General features: G+C 31.9%; 1 protein-coding gene across 2 annotated transcripts in view; it reads right to left on the reverse strand.

The window, feature by feature from the left end:
• The window catches only part of LOC118190063 (glycine receptor subunit alpha-3-like), a 358,296-nt gene that overhangs the window by 81,887 nt on the left and 252,048 nt on the right, over window positions 1-24,361 (reverse strand). For both annotated transcript variants that reach the window (XM_085810099.1, XM_085810098.1), the window contains exon 4: window positions 1,857-2,080. In XM_085810099.1, coding sequence (XP_085666225.1) covers window positions 1,857-2,080 — 224 coding nt within the window. The remainder of the gene's footprint in view (window positions 1-1,856; window positions 2,081-24,361) is intronic.

The following is a 24,361-nucleotide window of genomic DNA, read 5'->3' on the forward strand; positions in this document are numbered from 1 at the left end:
GTTTAAATTTTTAACGAAATCCATTTTTTTCGTATATAGGAGAAAATGAATATGTCTTTAATAATTTCTAGTTGTGTTACTATTTTTGTTTAAGTATTGTTTTACAATTATTGAAATGAAGTATTAATATCGCTTGAAAATTTACGTTCATTCATCCCACTGCTATGTACAAGTTATTTACTAAATAATCAAATCTTGTTAGAATATTCTTTTCAAAAACCATACATTAAGTGGTATTTTCAGGAAGTCCTATTTGTTCGATTAGCATACACGCAAAACGTTTAAAATGTGGAACGCAATCCACTGGAAAATAGATTATGCTCGTTTAACTCTTCATTATAATGTATAATTCTGCAGTAACTCCTTGCTGGAAATTTAATACCATCACGAAGAAAGAGCTTGAAATGAAGATTTTGTCCTTGAACTAATATTTAATTATTGAGTCCCAGGTTTGTTTTATTGCACTGAAATGCAGTCCTGTGTCGCAAATGGCTGTGGTCCAATTTCAAGAGGTAAAAGGAAACAAAGAAATAAAACTTAAAATAACGGCATGCCCCCTGTAAACAAATCTACAAATGTGCTTCAGATACACGGTAATACATTGTAATACATTGAGCGTACACTCAGACCCTTCTGGCTACAAAGTGGCCTCATGGTAAAAAAAAAGAGTGACCCCCAAAACACATCAGATACAAAATAAATAATACATGATACAAAATATAAATAAGATACAAATAATACTCAAATATAAAATCAAAATAGAGAAAAATATATAACAAGCACTCACGAACATACAAACAAACAAAAAAAAATAACACAAAGGACAACATCAGATCAAAATTCCAATTACACCACGATTTGCATTAATAAAATAAATTTAAGAACATCTTGTGCAACAGATATAAAGATATTCAGATACACTGTATTCCTTTTTTTGCTGTAACAAAAAAAAAAAAAAAAAAAAAAAAAAAAAAAAAAAAAAAAAACACCTTCCTTAGAAACAAATGTGCTGCGAAAGTTTCTCTCTCTTTTATTTCTTTCATGTTCTTCCCTTTGATTTTGCTGTAAATTTTTTATCATTATTAACGGGATTTTTTAATGTTATTTTTAATTTAGCTTACTTTTCAATTTTTTTCATAAAAACAAAACAAAGCTATAAATTTATGTGTTAGAATGTGAAAGGCAAGGGATCGGTTTATATTACGTAACATTATATTGCTTGTTCTACAAAAGAAAGTTATGACATTTTATTTCTTGCTTTGAGGCAGAAAGTTTCAAAATGCTTACAAACTTAAATTTCTTCTACGATTCAAAATAAAAACATTTTCTAAACAATAAACATACCAAAAGATACACTCTCACTGTATTATTCAAAAAGAGTATTAAATTAAATTCAACTCTTGATTGATTAATCCCTGTCCTGAAAAGAAGATTGCAGGGAAGAAAGTATATTGCACGTTTTGAACAAAACTGTACATATATTTGTCAGAAATGTTTATTTACTGCTTTTACAGTACTGCAAGGTTGGACCTTTGTCTTTTGTGATATACCCTAATGGACTTCGGAGAATACACATCAGATTTAATAGACGAAGCTTGTGTCGCACTGTTAATTATTAGGAATCTCTGAAAAATTATTATTGTTATTAAATGTGTCTGCAAAATGCATACAACTATGCACTTATTAGTTTCATCATTAGATTGTAAAACTGCCGTTGCATGTATAGGTAGGTAGCAATGAAAACGTTTTTTAAAGATCATTTTCGAAAGATTTGTATAATGCACTGTGAACTGAAAGAAAAAAAAATATTTAGATCGTTTTTCTAGGAAACTTCCAGTAAGAAGATGCTAACTTACCTAAGCATGTACAGAAGATTCCCAGATGGAGTAATTCGGACAAGTACATTTGGTACAGTTACATACTGAAATTCGGCATGTTTTGCATTTGCAAAAAATACTTCCGGTTTCCAAATTCTTTGAACCAGCTTAGGATCATTGAGATCGAGGGGTCTCGACATCTCTGGCTTTTTCAATCTTTCATCAAGCCATTTCTGACGTAAATAGAGGTCTACTTCATAATCCTTTATTGAGAGCAAAGAACAAAAGATTAGTTATATTCAAATTGTTTACTGCAAAATAAATTTTCAACTTTGAACTACCCAAATCAAATACATATAATTAAATCATGCCTTTATGTAGTAATGAGAAAAATCCATGCTTCTTGGTCCATCATAAGAATGTTCAGTATTTGGCTTCACCTTAGAAGACATTTTTCCTGCATTAAGGTAAAGTAAGATATTTGATATTCATGAATTTTCCTTCCTAAAATTAGCTTTCTCTAATGCTAGAATTATGCAAGATGTAAGAAAAGTTTTCTCATATGTCAGGACAATTTCGTGGTTAGGAACTAGCAGCTGACAAATTTCTCCGTTTATTGGGGAAATCTTATCTATTGCGAGGACTGATGTCTCTATCAGTCTTCGCAGTAGATGAGATCCTCCCTCCCCCATTTTAGCCCAAGTGAGTTCTAACTGATCGGGATACTTTCATCTAAAAGAAGATGAACGATGAGAACGTGTTCATATAAGAAACTACCCCAAATGAAATCGAGTCACTTAATATGTTGTTTAGTAAGTTTTGAACTAAAATTTTGCAAGGAGTTCGCTGATGAAGTATAATAAAAGCGTTGGTAAATTTCTGTAGAGTTTATTTCAGTTTCCTAATCTAGATTTGCATTTAGAATATAGCAATAAATTCTGTGAACTTAAATTATATTAATAAGGATTAATAATTATTTCCTTTAGACATTAATATATGTAGTCAAGATGTTTCCTGCGTCCTTATCGCAAGCATTCGTGGTGTAATAGAAAGCACATCTAGATAGCAATCGGGAAGTCCGGAGTTCCAATTCCTGCCAAGGAAGTGAATATTTTTTATGCTTTAGGTTTCGAAAACCTAATTCACCCTACAGGTGTGTGCAGAATCATTATACGTTAATTACGTTTCAACTGCAATAAAGTGAAGAATAATTATATTAAGGTTTTTGGTTTCCGGGCCACTTATAAGTTACGTTAATAGATTTTATTAGGAATTAAGAAAGAAACATAGGAAGATGAATTTTAGTAAAATTTTAGTAATGCACTGTATGAGTTTCAGAAAAAACAATGAGTAGTTTGTAGGGTTTATATTTATTTTAACTAACATTTATTTTAAGTTTAAACTATCTTTCCTGTCAAGCCTTACTTTCCCCTGGAACTGCCAATGCCAGAGTATGTAAATTTTAGTAGAACGCGCAAGGATTCAAATTATCAGCGGAAGTATTCTGATTTAAATAGAAAGGAAACGAGTTCGAGGTGTGATATTCTTACTTCACGAGCGCGGAGGTAGTTGGCCAGAAATTGAAGAACCCCGCGTTTCGGCCTGTGTGCTTGCCTGGAAGTATTGTTAATCGTTCAAGTGATCTTCAAGTTTGCTGAATTAGCAGCGGTATTGTAAAACGCGGTGAGTTAGTTACTTTTAGAGAGCCTCGTAGTTAGAGTCTTGTCTTTAGTTTCTTTTCAGGTTATTATTTTTATTTGACCGCCGAGTTGGCGCAGTTTGTGAGCGTCAAGAGCACGCACTTGTAATTTATTACGTTGAATAAAAAGGGACTTAAACCCTTAACAAGACTCTGTCTTTTATCCAGTTTTCACAGTCACCTCTTGGTTGCGTGTAAGTTGGAGGCGCGCAACGCTACAAGTTCTTTAAATAATTTGAACTCAAATGGTTTTCAGAAATATGAAAAATCAAATTTTAAGAATATCTGCCTCATACTAGTTTGCGACTGCCAGATATTCTTGAAATTGAGGCAAAAGAAGAGTAGGAAACTGGTTATGTTATAAGCTACAATCATTATTATTTTAGACAGATAGAAGGCAAGCCAATATCTTATACATTATCTGTCCTTAGGAAAGATGCTTTAGTGGAGGGCTTTGTTTGAGACGAAGAAAAACATAAATATCCAAGTGTTTCTTACACGTTGGTGTCTTTGAAGTAACAGAGAATGCAAAAAGTTTTATAGTACAAACTTAGTAAATAATGATAAAATATCCTTTTTTAAAAGTAAGTATACCATTTAGAAATTACATACATCTATGCTTAACATCTTAATTTGGAATAATTTACTTACTGCATCTTTATTTACTTAGCATTCAAGCAACCCACAAATTTAAATTGGATTACTTTGAAACAATACTCCATGTTTTGAAAAAAATATAGCTGAAGTTGCATTACGAACATCTTACCTATTAGATAAAATGCAAATAATTATTTGTTTTTGTAACACTTATAAAATGGATTTTTTTTAAAATATGGGAAAATTAAATAACTAAAATCAACACATTCTAGAAAAAAGTTTAAAATCATATTGAAATTCCCAAAAGAAGAAAGCTTTTAGAAAAATATATGATTATCATTTTATTATTCAAAGAATTGTATACGCAATGTGAAAATAAAGCTACGCGATTATATTCCATTAGTGAAAACAATTTTTATATTCCTGAGATGTAATTAACAATAGAAAACTCGATCAACAGTCAGGAAATTCGAAAAATAAAATGTAGTTAAAAGTATTTGCATAGAGAGTTCAACTAATGACATATAATATTTTAAATAGAAAAAGTAACAGGGGTTAGTATTATTTAATCGGTTGAAGCAAAGAGTGAAAGGAAATAATAATTTAACTTGCCTCAAACGTTTTTATTTTATTTATTTTTTTAAACTTCACTGTTTACAACATCACTTAATGGTTTAAATAAGAAAGGGATGGTTGGGGGATAATTTGGAAAATAACTATAAAAGTGATTCAGAAGTTTACCTGCTGGTACACATAACGTATAAATATAAGAGATAACGAATAATTCCCTTGACAAACATTATCATAAAAGGACTTATGATTTATTCAAACATGATTTATTATTAACAAAGTTATTAAAATTATTTCCATGTGTTAAGGTAAATAAACGGAAAGATAGCAAGGGCAGAAAATAAATTTCTTTCTTTTTTGTTTTCAGTCCTTTAAGCTTCTTAATTATTAGAGTTTTAAAATTAAGGTGCGTTTAGTTGCATCTGTGCAATTTAAAATTACTTATTTTTTTATGAAAGCTCCATAAACAAACGATTTAAAGTTATATCAGTGGCAGAATATTTAAAACTCCTAAATACTGGGGGTTCGACCTGGTGTCGATCCCAGGCAAACGGGCTGTTGAATTGTCGCATTTCATGGTTTTCACCGTGTGCAATGCGAATACCAGCAAGTTTCCTTTAGAAAATCTTCAACGAAAATATCCCTCTTCTTAAAAAGATAGTCTTTGTGTGCCTTGCCATATTTAAATAAATTAATTTAACCTAATGAAATTCTTAAATGTAGCTGATTTAAAAATTAACAATGGATATTTTGCATACCTCTATAATTTAAAAAAAAAATAAGCTAAAATGTTCTATAACGGTACTTCTAAATTTGACAGCTTTTTAATGGAAGTTAATTCTTTTCAGGGTATGTTTTTAAAGGGGAATCATTTTATCTAAGAGAAGTGGCTAATTGACACCTCTCTATTGATAGTTTTCCTTTGCTATTATGTCTTTCATAGAGACATGAACTTTAATTTAAATCAGGGTAGTGACGACAGATCAATAGCAGCTGCTTCATTTATCTTATGGCCCAACCGGGAATGAATCGACTTTTGCGTAGTTTTCTAAGGATCAATATTAGGTTCTTCTAACAGAAGAGTTTTAAGTTAACTCTTCACCCCTCGTTTATTGTAAATCTATATTAATTCTTATGTAATTTTAGTATTGCTACTATACTTTTATAGAAGCTATAGTCAAAAGCAAAAGATTATTGAATAAATAAAAACTCAATAAAATAAGATTTTAGGTGTTTACTTTAGGAAACTACAATATACTAAAACTATAATTTTGGGGGCTGATTTTCTCGTAATTTAAAATTATTTTTTTGTCAAAGTTTAGATCTTGTTCCACATATACGTCAAAACGTTTCTATGTAATACATTTCAAACACGTGTAATCAGAACATATTTTTAAGTGTTCTTCGTTTTGAAATTAAAAATCGGCTAGTTTTTATCAGAGAAGGGAGTTCGGAAGATATGCGTGCAGTAATACCAAAACTTTTATCTAATTTAACTAACTTTTACAGAAGATAAGCCATATTTACTTCTAATGCTGTATATAATCGCTTCTGAGCATAGCATGAAAAGTTAACATTTGCATAAAGCATCTACTTCCCACGTAATGTAAAAGAAATAAAGAATGGACTCATATTTATCTGTACTTATATCTATAGTTATCTCTCTCACTTTATACACACACATATATATAAATGAATACATACCTACCAATATATCTATATATATAATATAGATATAGATATATAGATAAATAAGTAAGTAAACGAATAAATTTAATTAGTTTCTGTGAAAATTTTGTAAAAACAAATTAAAAATTAATTAAATGTAATACTATTGTGACAAAAATCGAAAGAATAATTTCTTATAGCCTGTGACTAAAACTTGCCGTAGTTGATGGTTAATAACGAAACACATAAAAATTAAGGTTATAAAATGAATAATTAATAATGTAGCTAACCGAGCACATTTAGGTTATACTTGGTTTTTAAGAATATTGTATCTTCCATAATGTTGAGATTACAAGTAATGATATGCTTACGGTGTGGATCAATACATTCTTTGAATCCCTTTTCTTAGCAGAAGCAAGTGGCGTTTTCGTCTTCTTTTTCATTATGGTTGGTACGTAAGCTCTCGATAGTCTCATTATATTTAAAACTTAGATGTATTGTGGAATTTTAATCGAAATAAGCTTTTGAAACGGTGAAACATTTTGCTCAGTTTTATTACGTCAAAACACGGATGGCACGGATGAAAGAAGTGGCTAATGCAGTTATCAAAAAAGTTTCTTTAAAGGGCTAATTTAGATTGAATGAGGTCGAGCACCACGTTTTTAATTATTGAAGGATCTTTATAGTTTTCTTTAAAAACTTGAATTTTCAAAATGTTCTTGATAAAACATACATTATAATACTGTAGGGTTAATACAAGTAATGAAACGGGTGGAAAATTGATCAAGATAATAGGTATAGCAATTTTTTTATTCAGACTATTACCGCTTTCCCTTTCTTAGATTTTTTTCTTAAAAAAGCTAACTTGTAAGAAAGAGTTTGTTTCCACATCTCTTTTGAGTTTATTTTGTCCATAAATTTTAAGTCCAGAAAGGTAAAATGTCTTGTTTTTAAGCATGTAAAGAGATTCATTAAGGAGTCTATTTTTCAAATCAGGAATATTTCCCAAAACGGCGATCTCAGTTTTAGGATTTCATGAGTAATTCTGCGGTTTGGCAAGATGGTGAATTATGTGGAAGTTGGTTATTATATTTTTTAATATGTGACCTACGTGTAAACTCATTTTTGTTTTGGCCTATGTCAGTTTTTACAGGTGATCATAGAGACGCAATTAAATTTTTTTCAAATGTTTTTTTTTTTTGGGCGACTGAAATTTTTGGTGTGGTATTAAATACGCTAGTACATGAAAGAGAACTGTTAAATTTGTTATTTTGCATATATTATGTAAACCTGTTAAACCTTTTGTTTAAAATTAGACGATGCTTATTTTTCTCGTCGGGTTCCGTATTTCACAATTATGGTCTAAATCAGGAATACGAAAACTTTTTTTATTTTCTTTCGTTGTTGTTATTGAGGCTCTTTAATACGTCGAGATTGGACTACGGAATGACTAACATTGTAGAGACATTAGGATAATTGAAAAAGCCAGATGGATGAAAAATGAGCAAACGCCTTCGCCGGGAATCGAACCACGGACCTCTGGAATACCGGCCCAGCGTAAAGAACCACTACACCACGAAGGCACACTAGGGAAGTGGGAGAAATATCTTATAACATGATGCACTGAATTATAATTTAATAATTAAAATTATAAATGCTATAGACATTTTATTGCCTGCAGAATCGTTGCTATGTATGTCCTGTATTGAAAAGTAATTGATGGTATTGATTTCGGCCATTCTCATGATTATGAGAAGATTCAAGGCAATAGTACTCCGTTTCAAAGATTAGCTTATGTCCTACTGTAGATTTTATATATATTTTAAAACCATAAATTTATTTGTATTATTCTCCCTCTGTATTATTTTCAGTTCTTGTTTCTAATTATTATTATATACTTCTGGTTAGTGAAAAGTATGAAAAAGTATTTAAATGCATATATATATGTGTATATATGCATATGCATGTAGATGTGTGTGTATACATGATATAGGAACATTGTGACCTGGACGAAGTAATGCTGCATTTCGACACTGTACATAAAAGACGTAGCACTATTGATAACGTAGAACGTAGCATGTTGAATACGTAATGAACAGCATCCGAGGCAGATTAACTATTAATTTTTATTTCAGTAACATGTTGCGGCCACAAACAACTTGGCACGCTGCTTGTCCCTGTTTCAAAATATTTACATTTTGATAGCTTTGGAGTAAGAAGGAGAGCAGCAGGCAGCAGTTCAGCTAAGCCGAAGGGTAGAAAGCGAGTTCCGTTGGGTTCGGGATGAAATCCTTTTTTCAGAATGTGTAAGTTTTGCTAAGTAATGCTTTGGTTTGTAATACCTTTGATAATTTTTTGGTTTTTTGATTTTTAATGTGTAATTAATGCTCTGGTTTTTAATGAATTTGATTAGATAAGTTATACTATAAAATTACTATTGGCTGTTTTAGTTCCATTTACAACACCAGCGTTATGCAAGATTCATATGACATGGATTAGTCTCGAAATGGCACAGTGCAGAAAAAAAATCACTTGTGTTAGGATAGCGAGGGGGAATAAATTTAATTTAAGAATTAAGAGGTTATTGCTAATTCAAATTAGAATCTATCTTTTACATATTTTTTTGCCTAACAGATATATAATACAATAATTCAGTAAATTGTCAGAGGAATAGAAAAACAGTTGCGTGGTTGCTTAAAATGAGAGAGCGGAGATGATTAAGATCTCAGATGATTAAGATGAATTATATATATACATCTAAAATGTATGTATATATGTATGTATGTTAAAAGTAGTGTTAAAAATAATGTTGTAATGCATCTATAAAGGACACTGAAAATCCAGTCAATGTATAAATTGCGTTTCTTGTTTGAGTGTGGCTAGAAAATGCGATATTTCGAGCAGTATTAGAGATTAAAAAATCACCCAAGTCAGGTAACGCGTTCTCGAATACCTTGCGAATTAATTTTTTTCTGGAATACTTTGTATTCAATTTATTGAAGTTCACTAAGTGGAATATTTATTCTACGGTTTCATATAAAATGTTAAAATGTGTATTTACAAAACTTTCTTATTTATGGAATTGTTAGTAAATTTGTGTATCTTATATTTTGAAGTATATACTTACAATCAATATTTAAGGAAATAAAGCCTGTAGCCACCTTTCCTGAATATACTATGTAGAATATTTTAAATAAATCGGAAATATCCACGAAAGAAAACGAAATTAATTTAAATCTGAAAGCGTGAAGCAAAATGAAATAGGGGATGAAAATGGAGAAAGTAAAAATTTGGTTTAAAGCTGAAAGCAATAAAATTCTGAAAATAGCATTCCCTTTGAATTTTATTACTGCATTTTCTTCACACATACGAATGAAGTACAAGGCGCACTTTGAAATCTACCACAAATGGAGCGGAATTTGAGGCATTCAGCGGTAATTACTGAGACACTCAATTTTTGTCTCCTTTTAAGCCGATTTATATTGGTGGTTTAAGAAAATCAAAGAAACGGTTTACGCATTTCATTGCATGTGAAATTAAATTATTCAGACGTTTAATTTAAGTTAGAGTAATTTGATTCTTGAGATTATCTTAAGATCGAAAACAACATCCAAACCTTTTGGTCAAGTTTTATGCTGCTTTAACTACCAAATGAGCATCGAAAAATAGTGAGTTCTCGATAGCAAAAATCTACTTAAAATAATTCCCGCTTTTAATATATTGTTAATGCAAAATTCATTTTCTTATTTAGTACCAGCAAATGGGTTTTGTTTCTTATGAATTTTAGTGTAAAATTCAGTAGCCTGGTTACTTAATCTCGCAAAGGTCGATTCAGGATTATATGTAATATGCCATTACATTTGCATGTGAGACATGCTAATGTAACAGCAACAGTAATAAAAACAATACTAGTACAGAGCCAGTTGTTTACATAAGAGAATTATTCAGTGGTATTTAAACTTTTAATTTATAGTAAAAATAGTTTTATTACACCATAATTTACAGTACTTTCTCAATTTATTTCGTTCATAAATTTACTTTCTTCACAATGTGATTGCATTTTTCACTACTTTGCGAGTTTTTCAATAAAGTCTTATTTTGGACACACTTTCATGGTAGATAAAAGTGTTTTGAGATATTCATGTATTTCATCTTTTCAAGATCTACTTAAGTTTTACGTAAATTGTTTGGGCCATAGTTGTTCTAGTGTTGATTTGTATACATAGGAGATAAGAACAATTCAGAAGCTTAGGGAAAATTGTTTTGTACTAATGGTCGAATAAAACTTGCTTAAGTTTTATTTTGTTTCTAATGTCGGATAAACAACAGTTTTAAATACCCAAATTTCTGGCTTTCTGACAGCTTTAAGTTTAGTATTTTGCTTCAAAATCACAAAATGTTATCTTCAAATATTTATATCATATATTAACAAAATTTATAACCGCCCATAACGTTCGAATTTATAATTTTCCTTCCGATAACTATGTTCTGAATAAATGTACATTACTCACTTTTATATGGTATTTTTTCACCATTATATTCGTTCTATGAAAGGTTTCAAAAATAGATGCTCTTACATGCGATAAGTTATATAGAAAAATATGCTACTTCAAGGCAGCAATTATAGGAAATCGTTATGCCATACGTGAACTTACTTCAACAAACAATCATGCGAAATTAATGATTATATCTAAAGCTGAGAAGTAATAGAGATTTTAATATGATAATAGTAAACTCTAAGGCATGGCTATGCAATATTTAAATTGTATTTACGTAGTTTAATTCTGCATATGTTTATTCGACCAAAGTTACAACAAAAAATGGGCAAAGATGAGCAGAAAAGTACTTATGTATATTAAAAATTATTATTTAGTCATAATTTTGCATGACGTGTTTCTTGGTTAGGTGTATTTTGGAATATATATGGGAATTTAATGCTTGTTTGCATCTCTTATTTTCTAGAAAAAGCTGCAGATTTATGAACCCACAGTTTAATATAAAATTACAGTTCGCTTTATGAAATGCTAGTTTTTTATACTGAGTTACACTTCCCAATTTTTAATGAATTTTACACTTTAGTTTTAATTCTCTGTAGGAGTTTTTCGAGTTATTGTTTTTTATGGATTCTATTTCATTATTTTCATTTAAACATCTCTGTACTTATCTCACACCCTGTGGCCATAAATTATTTCCTGTTATTTTATCATAAAAACTGTTGCAATAATAAAAGAATTCCATAAATCTTACATTTTAATTCAAAATTATCTTATTTAGAGAAACTACTGTCTAAATAACTGAACAACAATTAAGTTTAATTAATTATACAGTAATTTCAACTACTGTCTAAATTTCAATTAGTGTCTATTACTGTCTAAACAATTGAATTAATTAAATGATTTATAACTTTGATTTTAAAATTTTGCTTTACAGAATCTAGATGATTTTTTATTCTATTAGAAAAGGATAGTAATAATGTGTTTCTTTCTTATAAGTTAATTTCTAAGATTTAAAGAATATTAATTAAATTTATTGTATGTTTTTGTTAAACTTATTTGCAAACTAATATTCAATTTAGAAAATAAATGTAACTCTCCCGAAATATCATGGAACAATCAAATTAAATTGGTTTCCATTATTTAATTATTTGAAGAATGTAAAACTTCCAATTAAAATCATTATTTTGTATACATTAAGCTCCATAAAGATATAAACAAATATCAGCAAATATGTCTAGTTAGCAAGCATAATTAGTTTGCATTCGTTTTATTTAACTAAATGCTCATCTTCATACTTTCTTAAGTAATGCATTCGACTGTTATTTGAAAACTGTATGATGATTGACATGATCAGAGATCGTTAATATATAGTGAATTAATTTCTTTTAATTACAAGTAAATTTCACATCATACTTAAAAAATTTTGGTTTGAAAATTCGGTTCCAACTTCTTCCGCACAAAATATTCGTTTGCTGCATAAATCGAATCGTGTGACATAAATATGGAGCTTCAATTCATTTATTATTTTGTATTGAATTTTTTTTATTGAGCCAGCGGACAAGAAGAAATGGAAGTTAGCGTTCTTATTTCCCAATGTTATAAAAGAAGTTAAGCAATAATCTGGGTCAATTTGTCAATGAATTCTTTCAAAGCGAGGGAAAGTTTTCTGTTTAAAGAAGAAAGCTTTACTAGGAGACAAGACAGTTTGCCCCCATTTACGTGAGACATAAGTTTGGTTTATTTGATTATGATAAAGCACGCTATGGCTACCTAGCCTAAGAGGAGGGATGCTTTCGTGGAGGACCTTCTAAGGGAAACTGATTCTTATCCACTTTAAACTTGAGAAAAGTGTCCATGAAATCAGTTCTTTCATCTGTAATCGAACTCAGGTCCAACTACCAGTGTTCATCAAATTTACCGCTACGTTGAATATGAGAAAAAAGCACGAAAGTCATGCCTTCCAACCCATTAACCCGCCGATGAAAACTCATAGGATAACTTGTCTGAGCTTTTACGTTTTAGCCTCTATGCTTTTGGTAAAGACAAGTAGTAAGCTGGAATTCAATAATTTTTACTCAGTATTCTAGTTTATTCTGTAATCATTGCAATGTAAAATATTTTGTGATCGCTTTTATATAGAAACGATTACAGAATAATGAACTGCAATTTGTAAGTTATTTTATCACAGATTCTTTCCTCTCTTTTGAAAATTTGTTGTTGAAAATATTACAAAAATCATTCATATTTTTGCCCTGGAGAATATCTTTGCAAGCATTTTCTTTAAAGTTTTCTTTCCACTTTTGAAAATGATAGGCGAATTGTATTCGGTTTCATGATCATGCACTTAAACATTGCGTAATGAATTCATATAAAACGTAGACCCTGTTGTAAGAGCTATACGAGTATTATTATTCAGAAGTTAAAAATTAGTACTGAAATGCTTACGAAAAGCTGGGAGAAATACGCTGAAATGCAATTAGCGAAGAATTTGAGCGAGTGTTTTCATTTTTATAGACAATGCAGGATTCTATTATAACTGGAAGCTTAAAGACCTACAGACCCTACTAGACCGACAGTGAATTATTACTTACTATAAACTCCTAAAATATTTTTTATGTGGTTTTAAATTGAACAGAATAGGAACAGCTTGTGTTGCAGACGGAACATTCATTAATTTTGGATATTAAATTAACATAACAGATAGTTAAATTCAAACGTAGGTAACATAGTCTAAGATTGCACATAAAATAGATTATTTAAGATGTCTCAGGTAATTATCGTAGCATATTTTAGAGCATCGACTAACAAGACGCTAACGCCAGAACATTACCTTAAGCAGAGTTGGCGAGAATAAATAACAACAAGATGGCTTTAATATAAACATTCAAAACCATCAGCTTAAATATACAAACATCTAATTTGCATTTTGGTGAAGAATAAGGAAAGAACCATCTGTAGTTAAGTCAAAATAAGTAGTTAAATAAAATACATTTTGGCATAAAAGTCAAAGAGCAGCCTTTGAACTGGGCGTTATTGAAGTTAAAATTCTCAACTGATGATCGAATAATTGAGATTTTAATTTATTTTGCACATAACCCATTATTTGCAAACTTAATTTTTGATAAAATTATTTATTTCTGTTTAAGAATTTTAAGGTATTATTAAGTTGAATAACAAAGTGTATAAGTAAGCAATCGAAACATTCAGTAAATGAGAAGGAACACATTTATCTGATGTTATCGATTTTCTTGTATCTTTAATAAGTAATGAATTATTGGGCAAGTTTATTTACTTGCATTTTACTTGATGCATGGTAATTAATTACACGGTATAACAGCTGTACAATAGAACTTAGAAGTTTTAATTTTACGTTTGCAAATGCTGCACATCAGTCTTTCTTGTTATAAATATAGTATCGCTTCATTTTCTTAAAAAATATGAAACTTCAGTTTAAATATTTAGGGTATACCTTTGATCATTGTTTCAGTTATTGGCATTCAAGAAAAATTTATCAAGCATTTATTCGCCAAGAATACAAGGTGCCGCAAAAATCAATAGATGTTTTAAAACTACATTAACGTTAACGATGTGATATATCATGTTGCGGTTTGCACCAACACTACTGCAATGAATTTGGACATTTTTTGACAGGAAAACATATATTTTTATAATCACATTTACCGAAGCCAATTTTTTCTCAAATTCTACATATTTTCTTCATTAGATAGATTTTCACACTACCAAGTATTCATTTTTCCCACTGTAAAAAAGCGCATTCTATGAACGTGCCTTTGCGTCATAATGGTACGATATATTGATTATGTTGGGATTGAAAGGGAATCCGAATTGGATAGCACTTTTTAATTGTGTTAGGGATGATGGGCCGCTGATGAATACCCTTAACTTCAAATAAGCCCAGATCCAAAACTATACAGTAGTCAAATCTAATGTTCGAGGAGACCAAACATTAGGCATGAAGGACTAACTATTGGTTCGGGACCAAACCGCCTTTACAAAGAATTCCTTCATAGGGTTTTTGATATCGGCGTTCGGTTTCAGGGTTAAAAAAAAAGTGATTCACTGTTTTGTTTAAATATGACAGTCTCTATGATATTCAGTTACTTCGAAGATGATACCATGTTCTCGTGCAACATTTTCAAGTAAGTACGGGAGCCCATTTTCCAGCTACTTGTATTTTGATTGATGGCTTGCGATAGGGAAAGCAGATGCCATGAAAGTCCATCATAAAGTAATTCGCGGAAAACGTGAAAGCTGTTTTCAGAGGAATTTGTTCTTGCCCATATTTGGCGATTATGAGTACACTTACATGCAACACAAAATGTATTTTATCTATTCAACGGATGTTCAGAATTCATTGCAGATAATCAGTAACTTTTTTCAATGGCCACATGACAAATACATAGCTTTTGTGGATATCAGCTGGTTTTACCTAATGGAGTTATCGGAACTTTTAAGAATTCAAATGCAGTATGCCGTGCAAGATCAGCGTTACTAATGAAACTAGTAGACTCTTTGTGCTTACAATTTTCTGAGCACTGCTAACGACCATGATAATTGTTCTTTTGTAAATACTTTAGCTGACGCAGGGTCTGCCTGGTATTCGGCCAATGACGGTCTTCCACTGTGAGCTCGAACAGCTAAAATCCAGTTCCTTCGAAAAGTGGCATGAGAAATTTTAATGCCTTGGAATGCTTCATCTGTTTATGCTTATAAAACTGAAACAGCTACTTACGTTTTCGTAGAACAAATTTGCTAGTATTACTTTAGAAACCAAGCTCAATTTAAAATAACTCATTATTAAAGTTTGGAAATGTAAACTAGTTCAAAACCTGAAATTCTATCCATCAAATATGGGACTTAATGGAAATTTGCAACATTTTACCTAACTCAAATCAAATTTTATATAACCCAAAGCATGTTCTCATTTCTTAAAATTATTGAGAAATCATATCATTCATCATACATATTTTTTAAAGCTCTGAAAATGAATATAAATTTAGCTCTCTTATCTCGATATAATTTCCTTTAATCATATTATTCTTTTTGTTAAGCTCTTGTATCTATTTTTAATAAAAAGATTAGATTTCAGGATAAATATAATATTTGAATTACTATACAGATCATTTGCCAGCGTATCAACAAGACTCTTTAAAATGCTATATTCGTACTTCATGCATATTACTAAACTTAAAAGAAAAGAAAAACGAATTTTTGAAAATAATGAGGAAAAATAAAATTTTTGTAAATAATAATTTTAAGTGTTCAGAAGAGCAAAGTTGCAGAGACATTAGGCATTTTTGAAGCAGGAAAAATAAGCAATGCCTTCGCCAGCTCTCGAGCCTTGACCTCTCGCATATGCCCCGAGTGTGCTTGTAAGGATCTTAAGTATTACTAACGTTTATTTTATTTTAAATCTTTACTATCACTTCTTATTTTCTACTTCCGGCCAGAATTATAAGCGTTAACGTATTTATGCAAAGTTTGTCTGGCGAACGCCAAGTATTTAAGTTGTGGCTTTTTGCCAAGCGAGAGAGAGGAAGCAGTTAGTCGAAGCAGGCCGCTTACCTTAGAAGTTTTACTCAGTTGCTGGTTGCCTTCCAGGCCAGAGGTTTTAATTCTCTTGATAATTTTAAACGTATTGTAGTGTTCAAAGTTCTCTGTACTACATACGGCTTCCTGTTAATATAAGGCCAATCTTCCACGTTTATTATTTTAAAGTTAAATTAGAGTTTAGTTTTATTTTTTATATTTTTACGTTTAGACCACAAGTAGTGGGTCTTTGTATTCGGAAGTACGGAAGTTATTGTAAATAGAGAAAAATAAAGGGTTTTGTATACCCTTCTTGTGTATCCTGTCTACTTCCCACAGTTATTGAACATAGCTTTAGTAAGCTCTCTGTTCCGAGTCAGGTCCTTGCATGTTCCCGAAGAAAGTAAGACGGAACATTGAACCTGATATGCTAACCGTTACACCATGAAGGCATACCGAACAGAGGGAGAAAATATACTCCCCCTTTTAAAGGGCGACTGGGGATTAGGGGATCCAATCGCCAAATATTGGTGGTGAAGAATCATCATCCACCACCTTTTAATTTATGCGCCATTGTAGGGTCATTTTAGAATCTTTCAAAACAAGGAGACATAAAAAATGAGCAATGCCCTAGCTGGGTCTCGAACCTGGACCTCTTGAATACGCGCCGAGTCTGATAAAATCTGATCTGATAAAATCTTTCCAATAATATTAATTTTATTCTTATTAAATAGGTAATTTTTTTTACTTTAATAATGTGCATTTCTTTTTTTTTTCTACTTTACTTATACTTTATTGACATATCATATATAGAAATGTCTTCAGTTTACTGTCGTGTAATTCAGCTTCAGTGTTTCAACTAATTTAAGAAACAAGTACTTTTAAAAGCTTTAGATGCAAAAGATCTCATACATCATAAGCCAGGAAGAAAAATTAAAACAAAAGACTTCACTACATTTCTTTTTACAAATTGTTGCATTTCAGTCTATAATATTAATGGATTTCCTTTATTTTAAAACAGCATTTAACAGACACTCTTGTTCAATGATGCAATTAATTTGTTCAAGTAGCTGTTGCACTTCAATTCAAATAATTAACGAGTTTTCTTGCTTTAAAGCACATTCCTGTTCAACGAAAGAAGCTTGTTAAATTTGGATAGACTGCTAAAGTTGAATTATTACTTTTTAGAGCTACAGCCTCTAGAATAACAGCCTGAATAATATTTGTTCTAAATCTCTTTCAAACATGCAAAGGACACGTTTCATAAAAATTAAACTAATTATATCAATTTATTTATATGATAGTATAATCATGATTTAGCATATGTTCTATACAATTTATTGCTTATGCCATTATTCGTTGAGTTACGGCTATTTGTGTTGCTAGACAACAACCAGTGCAGTAACTGAACAAAATGGGACACCTATAATAAGTCGTTACAGCTTTACGTGACAGAAAGAGATGATGCTCCATAATTCACAGCAAATAACTGCTTGCCCATTAACCTTTTAATTGCATTGATTTCTAAAGAGAAGATGCGCATTTTAAAGTGTTACATTTATCAAGGTAAAGTGTAAGAGCGCTGTTTTATGGCGTTATTTCGATATTCCTAAATGATGTCAATTAAAGGGTGAGCAAAGCTCGTTACAAGAAAATTCTACTTTGGAAGTGTCACTTTGATGTATAAAAAGATTACAAATATTTTTGAGGATAGGAAATTAAAGGTGTATTATTAATTTGAAACATTTAACTAGATTATAATTTTAAAATTTGCTGATTTCAAACTCTTTTTGTTTTAATATTAAAATATAATTTACACCAAGGGTTGTACCAACAAGGCTTGAAGCCGCTGTCAGCAGATACCTTAATAGTATTAGTTAACTGTTCAAGATCAGATTTTACAATTCAAATATTTAGACAGAATGTTCTCTTCTGTTTTTAAATCGTTCTGCTCACTATGAGCAGGATATGTGAGTTTGTGGATTAGATGGTGTTGGTGTATTTAATTATGGCAAAGCACACTAGGGCTATCTGCCTAAGGGGAGGGATGCCTTCGTGGAGGACTTTCTAAGGGAAACTGGCTCGTATACACGTTACACATGGAGAAAACCACGAAAACACCCATGCAGCCAGCCCGTTCGCGGGATTCGAACCTCGGACTGAACTACCAGTGTTCAGCGACTTTACCGCTCGGCCGCTGGTGGGCCGTTTGTGGATTAGAAAATACTAATGCGTATTTCCCTTATTCTTCAAGGATTGAGGATAGGTCAATATGCCAGATTTAAAAATTAGCGTAGTTTCTCGGCTCCATAAAGATTATTAAAATAGCATGTTTTGGAATTAATTTGCAGCATCATTGATCCACAGATTTCCGAAGGCTCGACGTAATTTGATCCGCCAAATTTAGCCCATTTTCTACTAACATGTTCAGAGATTTATAATCCTCAATGAAATGAATCAGAAAGCATTCATTTTCTATTTCATAGGCATGTGTATATGTTCCGAACTAAAGAAATTTTGTTATCTCAGATACACAAATCAGTTATGCAGTAAGTTTAAGCAGCATTAAAAGTTTCAGAGAATTTCACAAAAAGAAATTTCTAAATTCTCAACCGCTCATCATTTCTGGTCAAGTATCCTATTTTCATTTTCTCTACAGCCAAACTACCCAGTTGCTTTTCGTTCATGCTTCTGTCAATAGATGGTGACTGAGACTTTTTTTTCCTATCATATAACTTGAATCTTCTCGAATGATATGCATGTTGTTATCGTGTAAGCTCATATTTCTCTCTTATTATTCTCACTACTGTGTCTAAAGAAGGTTTTATTTAAGCTTCGAAGCTACAGTCCAGCAAATTTACTCGGTACTATTCCGTTTTGAGGACTATAAAAAAATTGCAGCGAAAATGTATGCGCGAAAGCGCCAAATCTAGCAAACACGCCCATTTTACAGCGCGCCAAATCTAGCGTACGCGCTGATTTCAGATTGCGTAAGTTTATATAATTCTATATTTCTTAAGACGGCATTGAAATACTAATTTAATTTTTAAAGCCTTTTTTGATTTTAAATCCTTTTTTATATCCTATGGATTTAACAATTTGGGTATCGCCCATGATGAAAAGTCTGCAATAGAATTTTGGGTAAAGTGCAGAATCACCCACTGCTTGAAGCGTTTTTAAGAACTGCACATACTCAGTATCCATGTACACATCGACCTATTTTCACTTAAAAAAAAATCCCAGAATTGCACAAAAATGGCACTGCGCACACCCTCGACTTTATCTGTGTACACATCGACCTATTTTCACTTAAAACGTAAAAGAAAATTGGCAAAAATCCAATTGTTTTTACCCTTGTAAAAAGCGGCAAACAAATAAGTGGGCGGTTCTGCACTTTACCGAGAATTGTTTCAAAGAAAAGACATCATTCACTATAGAAAATAAGGTTTGAACAACCAACGAGATGAAATTATGCTTTAGCGACAACTCGGTAGCGAAATAGCGATGCAGGCGCCCATTCACTTATGTTTAGCAATTTTTATATAAATTATAATAATGATTTGAAATAGTTATTTACTCTTATGCTATATTAATAAAAAAGTATTATATGAAATTAACTTTTCATCTAAGTTGAAACATCAATCTCAAATAGTTATTTACTATTATACTTCCTTTCTTGCGTTAGGGTTGACGCAATTATTTTTGGCAGCACTGGCATCAACAATAGTTTGGCGATTTTTTACGGCCCTCAAAACCGAAAATAGTACCATTTACTCATGTTACGCCCATTGGTGTTGCTCAATAGTAGAGTTTATAATATTCTGGGCAGTTTCCATTCAAGAAGGAGAAAGTTCTAAATACCTTGTTCAATTAATAAACATTTAAAGAGATAAACTAATAACCATTTAGTACTTAAGGTGCAGATTTCTTTAAGATTAAAACCTTTGTTGATCTTAGTTTTACATTGCTATTCAACGTTTTATCCTGAAAGAACTCACGCTTTAAGGGTAATTTTATCCGTAATATTGGCAAATAAAAATATTAGCTATTATTTTTCTGTCTGAAGTATCTACATAAAACTTGTAACTTTACAATGCAACTGGAATTTTAACTTATTTAGCTAAATATTTAATTAGATTTTTATACTAAAATCTCTGTGTTTTAAAGAATTCTTTTTTAACTCTTATTTGAGACGTTTCTTTAAAAAATTAGGAGTATTTCTCAAGTCTTACAGACACATCCATTTACAGAAAGGGGTTCGTAGGTTTGCTGTTCTTTTGATGATTTTGTCCTTTGCGGGGTCAGAAGTTAAATTTTTTGTTCGTAAAACAGCTAGGTTTTTCTATTAGTTTATTCATGGTATTTATATATTTATAGTTTATATTTACAGTTTTGGGTTAGTGCGGAGGAATGTGAAAAACTCTTATTGTGTAACTTGTTACCTATTTTAATTAATATTAATTTTTGTGACTGACTAGTTTTGTTTAAAGTGGTTATTTTAAAGTTTTGATTTGAGCTGCAATTGATTTAGTTAATTTTGGTAAAGATTAATCTTGTTAACTTTTAAGGAGAAACTTAGTGAACTTATTTAATTTCTGTCTGAAAACCTTAATTTAGTTTACTTTTGGCTTTATTCTTTTGAATTTATTGGTGGTTTGTTTGGCTGAATCTTCAGATTTACTAATTTTAAATTAAATATTTTTGTTCCACTGATTGATGTTTAAACATAATTGTTTTGTTAATTTAATTTGTGCTTAAATCCCCCCCTCTTTTCTATAATAATCATTTTCTGATTTACTTTGTAAGGTATCTCTCCCGCTTTCCTAGAGTGCTTTTGTGGTGTAGTGGTTCTGCACACTGTGCCGGTATTCCAGAGGTTCGATTCCTGGCGAAGGCGGTTGCTAATTTTTCATCTTGCCTGCTTCCAATTAACCTAATGTCTCTACAGTGACGCTCGAACTAAAAGGATTGTGGATGATGACTTTCTACACCCAGGATTTGGAGAATGGGTCCCCTAAAAAACCCCAGTCGCCCTTTAAAAGGGGGAGTTATGTAAAGTATCTCTCCTGCCTTTCTAGCATGCCATCGTGGTGTAGTGGTTCTGCACGCTTTGCCAGTATTCCAGAAGTCCTTGGTTCGATTTCCGGCGAAGGCGGTTGCTCATTTTTCATCTTTCCAGCTTCCAAATTACCTAATGTCTCTGCGGTGGTTCCCAGGCTGAAGGGGTGTTGGATGATTATTTTCCTCACCCAGAATTTGGTTTTCTTTAAAAAATTAGGAGTATTTCTCAGGTCTTACACAGACACAGCCATTTCCAGAAAGGGGTTCGCAGGTTTGCTGTTCTTTTGATGATTTTGTCCTTTGCGGGGTCAGAAGTTAAGTTTTTTGTTCGTAAAACAGCTAGGTTTTTCTAGCTAGGTTGTTGGATGATGATTTTCCTCACCCAGAATTTGGTGACTGGGTCCCCTAAAATCCCCAGTCGCCCTTTAAAAGGGGAAGTATATAAGGTATTCCCAGCGAAGACGGATGCTAATTTTTCATCTTGGCTGCTTCGAAAAAATCCTAGTGTCTCTACAAGCTGGTAATTTCGACAATTATTAATTTAATAAAAATTTTATGTAATAGAAAGAATTTGGTGCATAGAATTGCTCAAAAGTATTTTTTTATCTAAGCAGCGTCTGAATTCCTGAATGTACCTGTCATCCGTTGTAAAGGGAGTTTTTTATTTCAATGTTTTAGCTCTATATGGTTTGAAAAACAAATTTTTAGGGCAGAAATGGAGCCCTGCGTAGAGCTTGGAATTGTACGCTTTTATTTTACAACAATTTTTCCGCTGGGGGAGAAAATTGGGATTTCCAACCTGTGTCCCTGATAAACTGGGGCTGGTGAAGAGGTTTAGTGTCTGGAATGTATTGTTTACGAAACCAGTGCGTAAAGATGGAGGTCTATGCGAGTGAAGGGTTGATCGGGTTGTTGACCTAGACTGGAGTCATTGAAGTGTGGAGGAGGAAGAAGGAGCGATATGTGGTAACTTTTCATAGACCCCTATCAACGCTATCCTTACGATGCACCACTAATGCTGTTGGTGGTTGACGTCCCTCTTGGGTTTGATGGATGTAAATAGGGAAATGTTTCATCGCCGAGAAAGAGAATTGCGTTTCAGAGAGCAAAAGCGTCGGCGAAGCATTAGATGGCTAGACCTCGTTCAAAAATCCCGTGTTTGGAGCTAGCTGTAGAAGAGGAGGTATTGTCTGATACTCTGAGAGGAAGGCAGAAAAAGAGTGATGGTATCCGCCATGGTGAGATAAGTCAGAACCACTACGCAGTCTGAAGATCCATCAGAAGGAAAGAAGCGTTTCAGTTAATTTCCTTATCCAGCATTTTGGTTATTTCTTCATTTTTGTTTTTAATGATTTGGTAAATTATTCATTCATGAGGTCGTGAAAAGAGAGACAAGGAGGGACGCCGCTTCAGCCAACTGCATTGATGAAAAATAAACAAAAGCTGTTGGAACGTAATACCCTAATCACCGCCCGGTGCAAGCGGTTAAGTTTTATTATTTTGCTTAAAAGAGAATATATATATATATATATATATATATAATGAAAATTCATAGCTGAAATTTATCTTATTCATATAGTTCTGTTTTTTAGTGACTAACATGGGAATTTCCTGATTTAATATGTGGGTTAAGAAAATTGTGTCTCAAAAATAATCTTGTTCATATTTAATTTAGTCCGGTGACATCCGGTTATAAAATTATACTATAGTAAATTTCATTTCTACTTATTCTTGTATTTGAAAAAGATTTGCGTTGAAATTTCGATTGTCAGGTTTGTCTTATTATTGTGTCCATAGTGTCAACCGGTCTCCACAGTTTTCACTAGCTATTAATTGTATTATTGTTACATTACAGAAAAAGTTTTCGCAAGGGATATTTTTGGTAATACCTGTAATTGGATTTTGGGCCAAAATTCCAATTTATATGAAAAACAAGGTATGCCTTAGTTTTATTTTCTTCTGTACTGAATTTGAATGTAGTGTCATCTGAACCAGATTCTGTAAAATCAGTTGTGTTTAATACTAATTAAATGTGTAATACTTTTCTTAACTAAATAAGCCTCTATTAATAGTTAGTTTACCCTACTGGATAATTTGCTGGGTTATGTTATGTTTTAATTCACAACGCAACTCTAATTATATACTTTATATATTATAAACACTACTCACTCTGCAGTTTACCATGACACAATACAATTGTTCGAGATGTTTGAAAGCATACACAAGATTTTAAAATAAAGCATTATGTATTATAACACTGTTTACTTTAAAATGTGTAGTACGCTTCCTCGGACTTCGAGGGTCCTTCACCTTTCTTGCAGCCGAAATTGAAAACTTTATGAATGGCATATTTTGTTGACATCTTCAACGCTTCTGATATGAAGACCGTTTTGTCTTCTCGATACTTCTAGCACTTTCCAACGCAACTTAAGTAAGAATATGGTGGGCCAAATTTCCTACGCTAGCACTTATTTAGGAAGTCCGACTTCCAACGGTTATTGTAACTGGTAGCTCTATATAACAGGCCTTGCCCTCCGTCCCGCCTTCCGCAGGGTTAGGACTTGTGACGTGTGGCGTAATTAACACTGGCTGACGTCCATGCTTTGAAGTTAACGTCTTATATTTACGGAAACAGCTCCCTTTTTCACCTGCTGGACTCTTATATCTCCAGAAGTGAAATCAGCTGACATCTTGCTGTAGTGTTCGCAAATCCAAGTTCACTTTCTTATAAAGGTCAAGACCAGTTTATTTCCGCTTCCATCTGCCAAACTTTTGGAGGAGGAGTTTGAGTAACGAAATACGTTTTCTTTTTACCTTACATGTTAACATCCGCCCTTCTGAAATAGCACAACCCAAAGACTATATTTAAATTTACATTGTATTTTTTTTAATTTTAAGTGATA

This window comes from Stegodyphus dumicola, chromosome X2 (assembly GCF_044657685.1).
Source record: "Stegodyphus dumicola isolate Sdum_Otavi_A_Nest chromosome X2, ASM4465768v1".
In the NCBI taxonomy this organism is placed as follows: Eukaryota; Metazoa; Arthropoda; class Arachnida; order Araneae; family Eresidae; genus Stegodyphus; species Stegodyphus dumicola.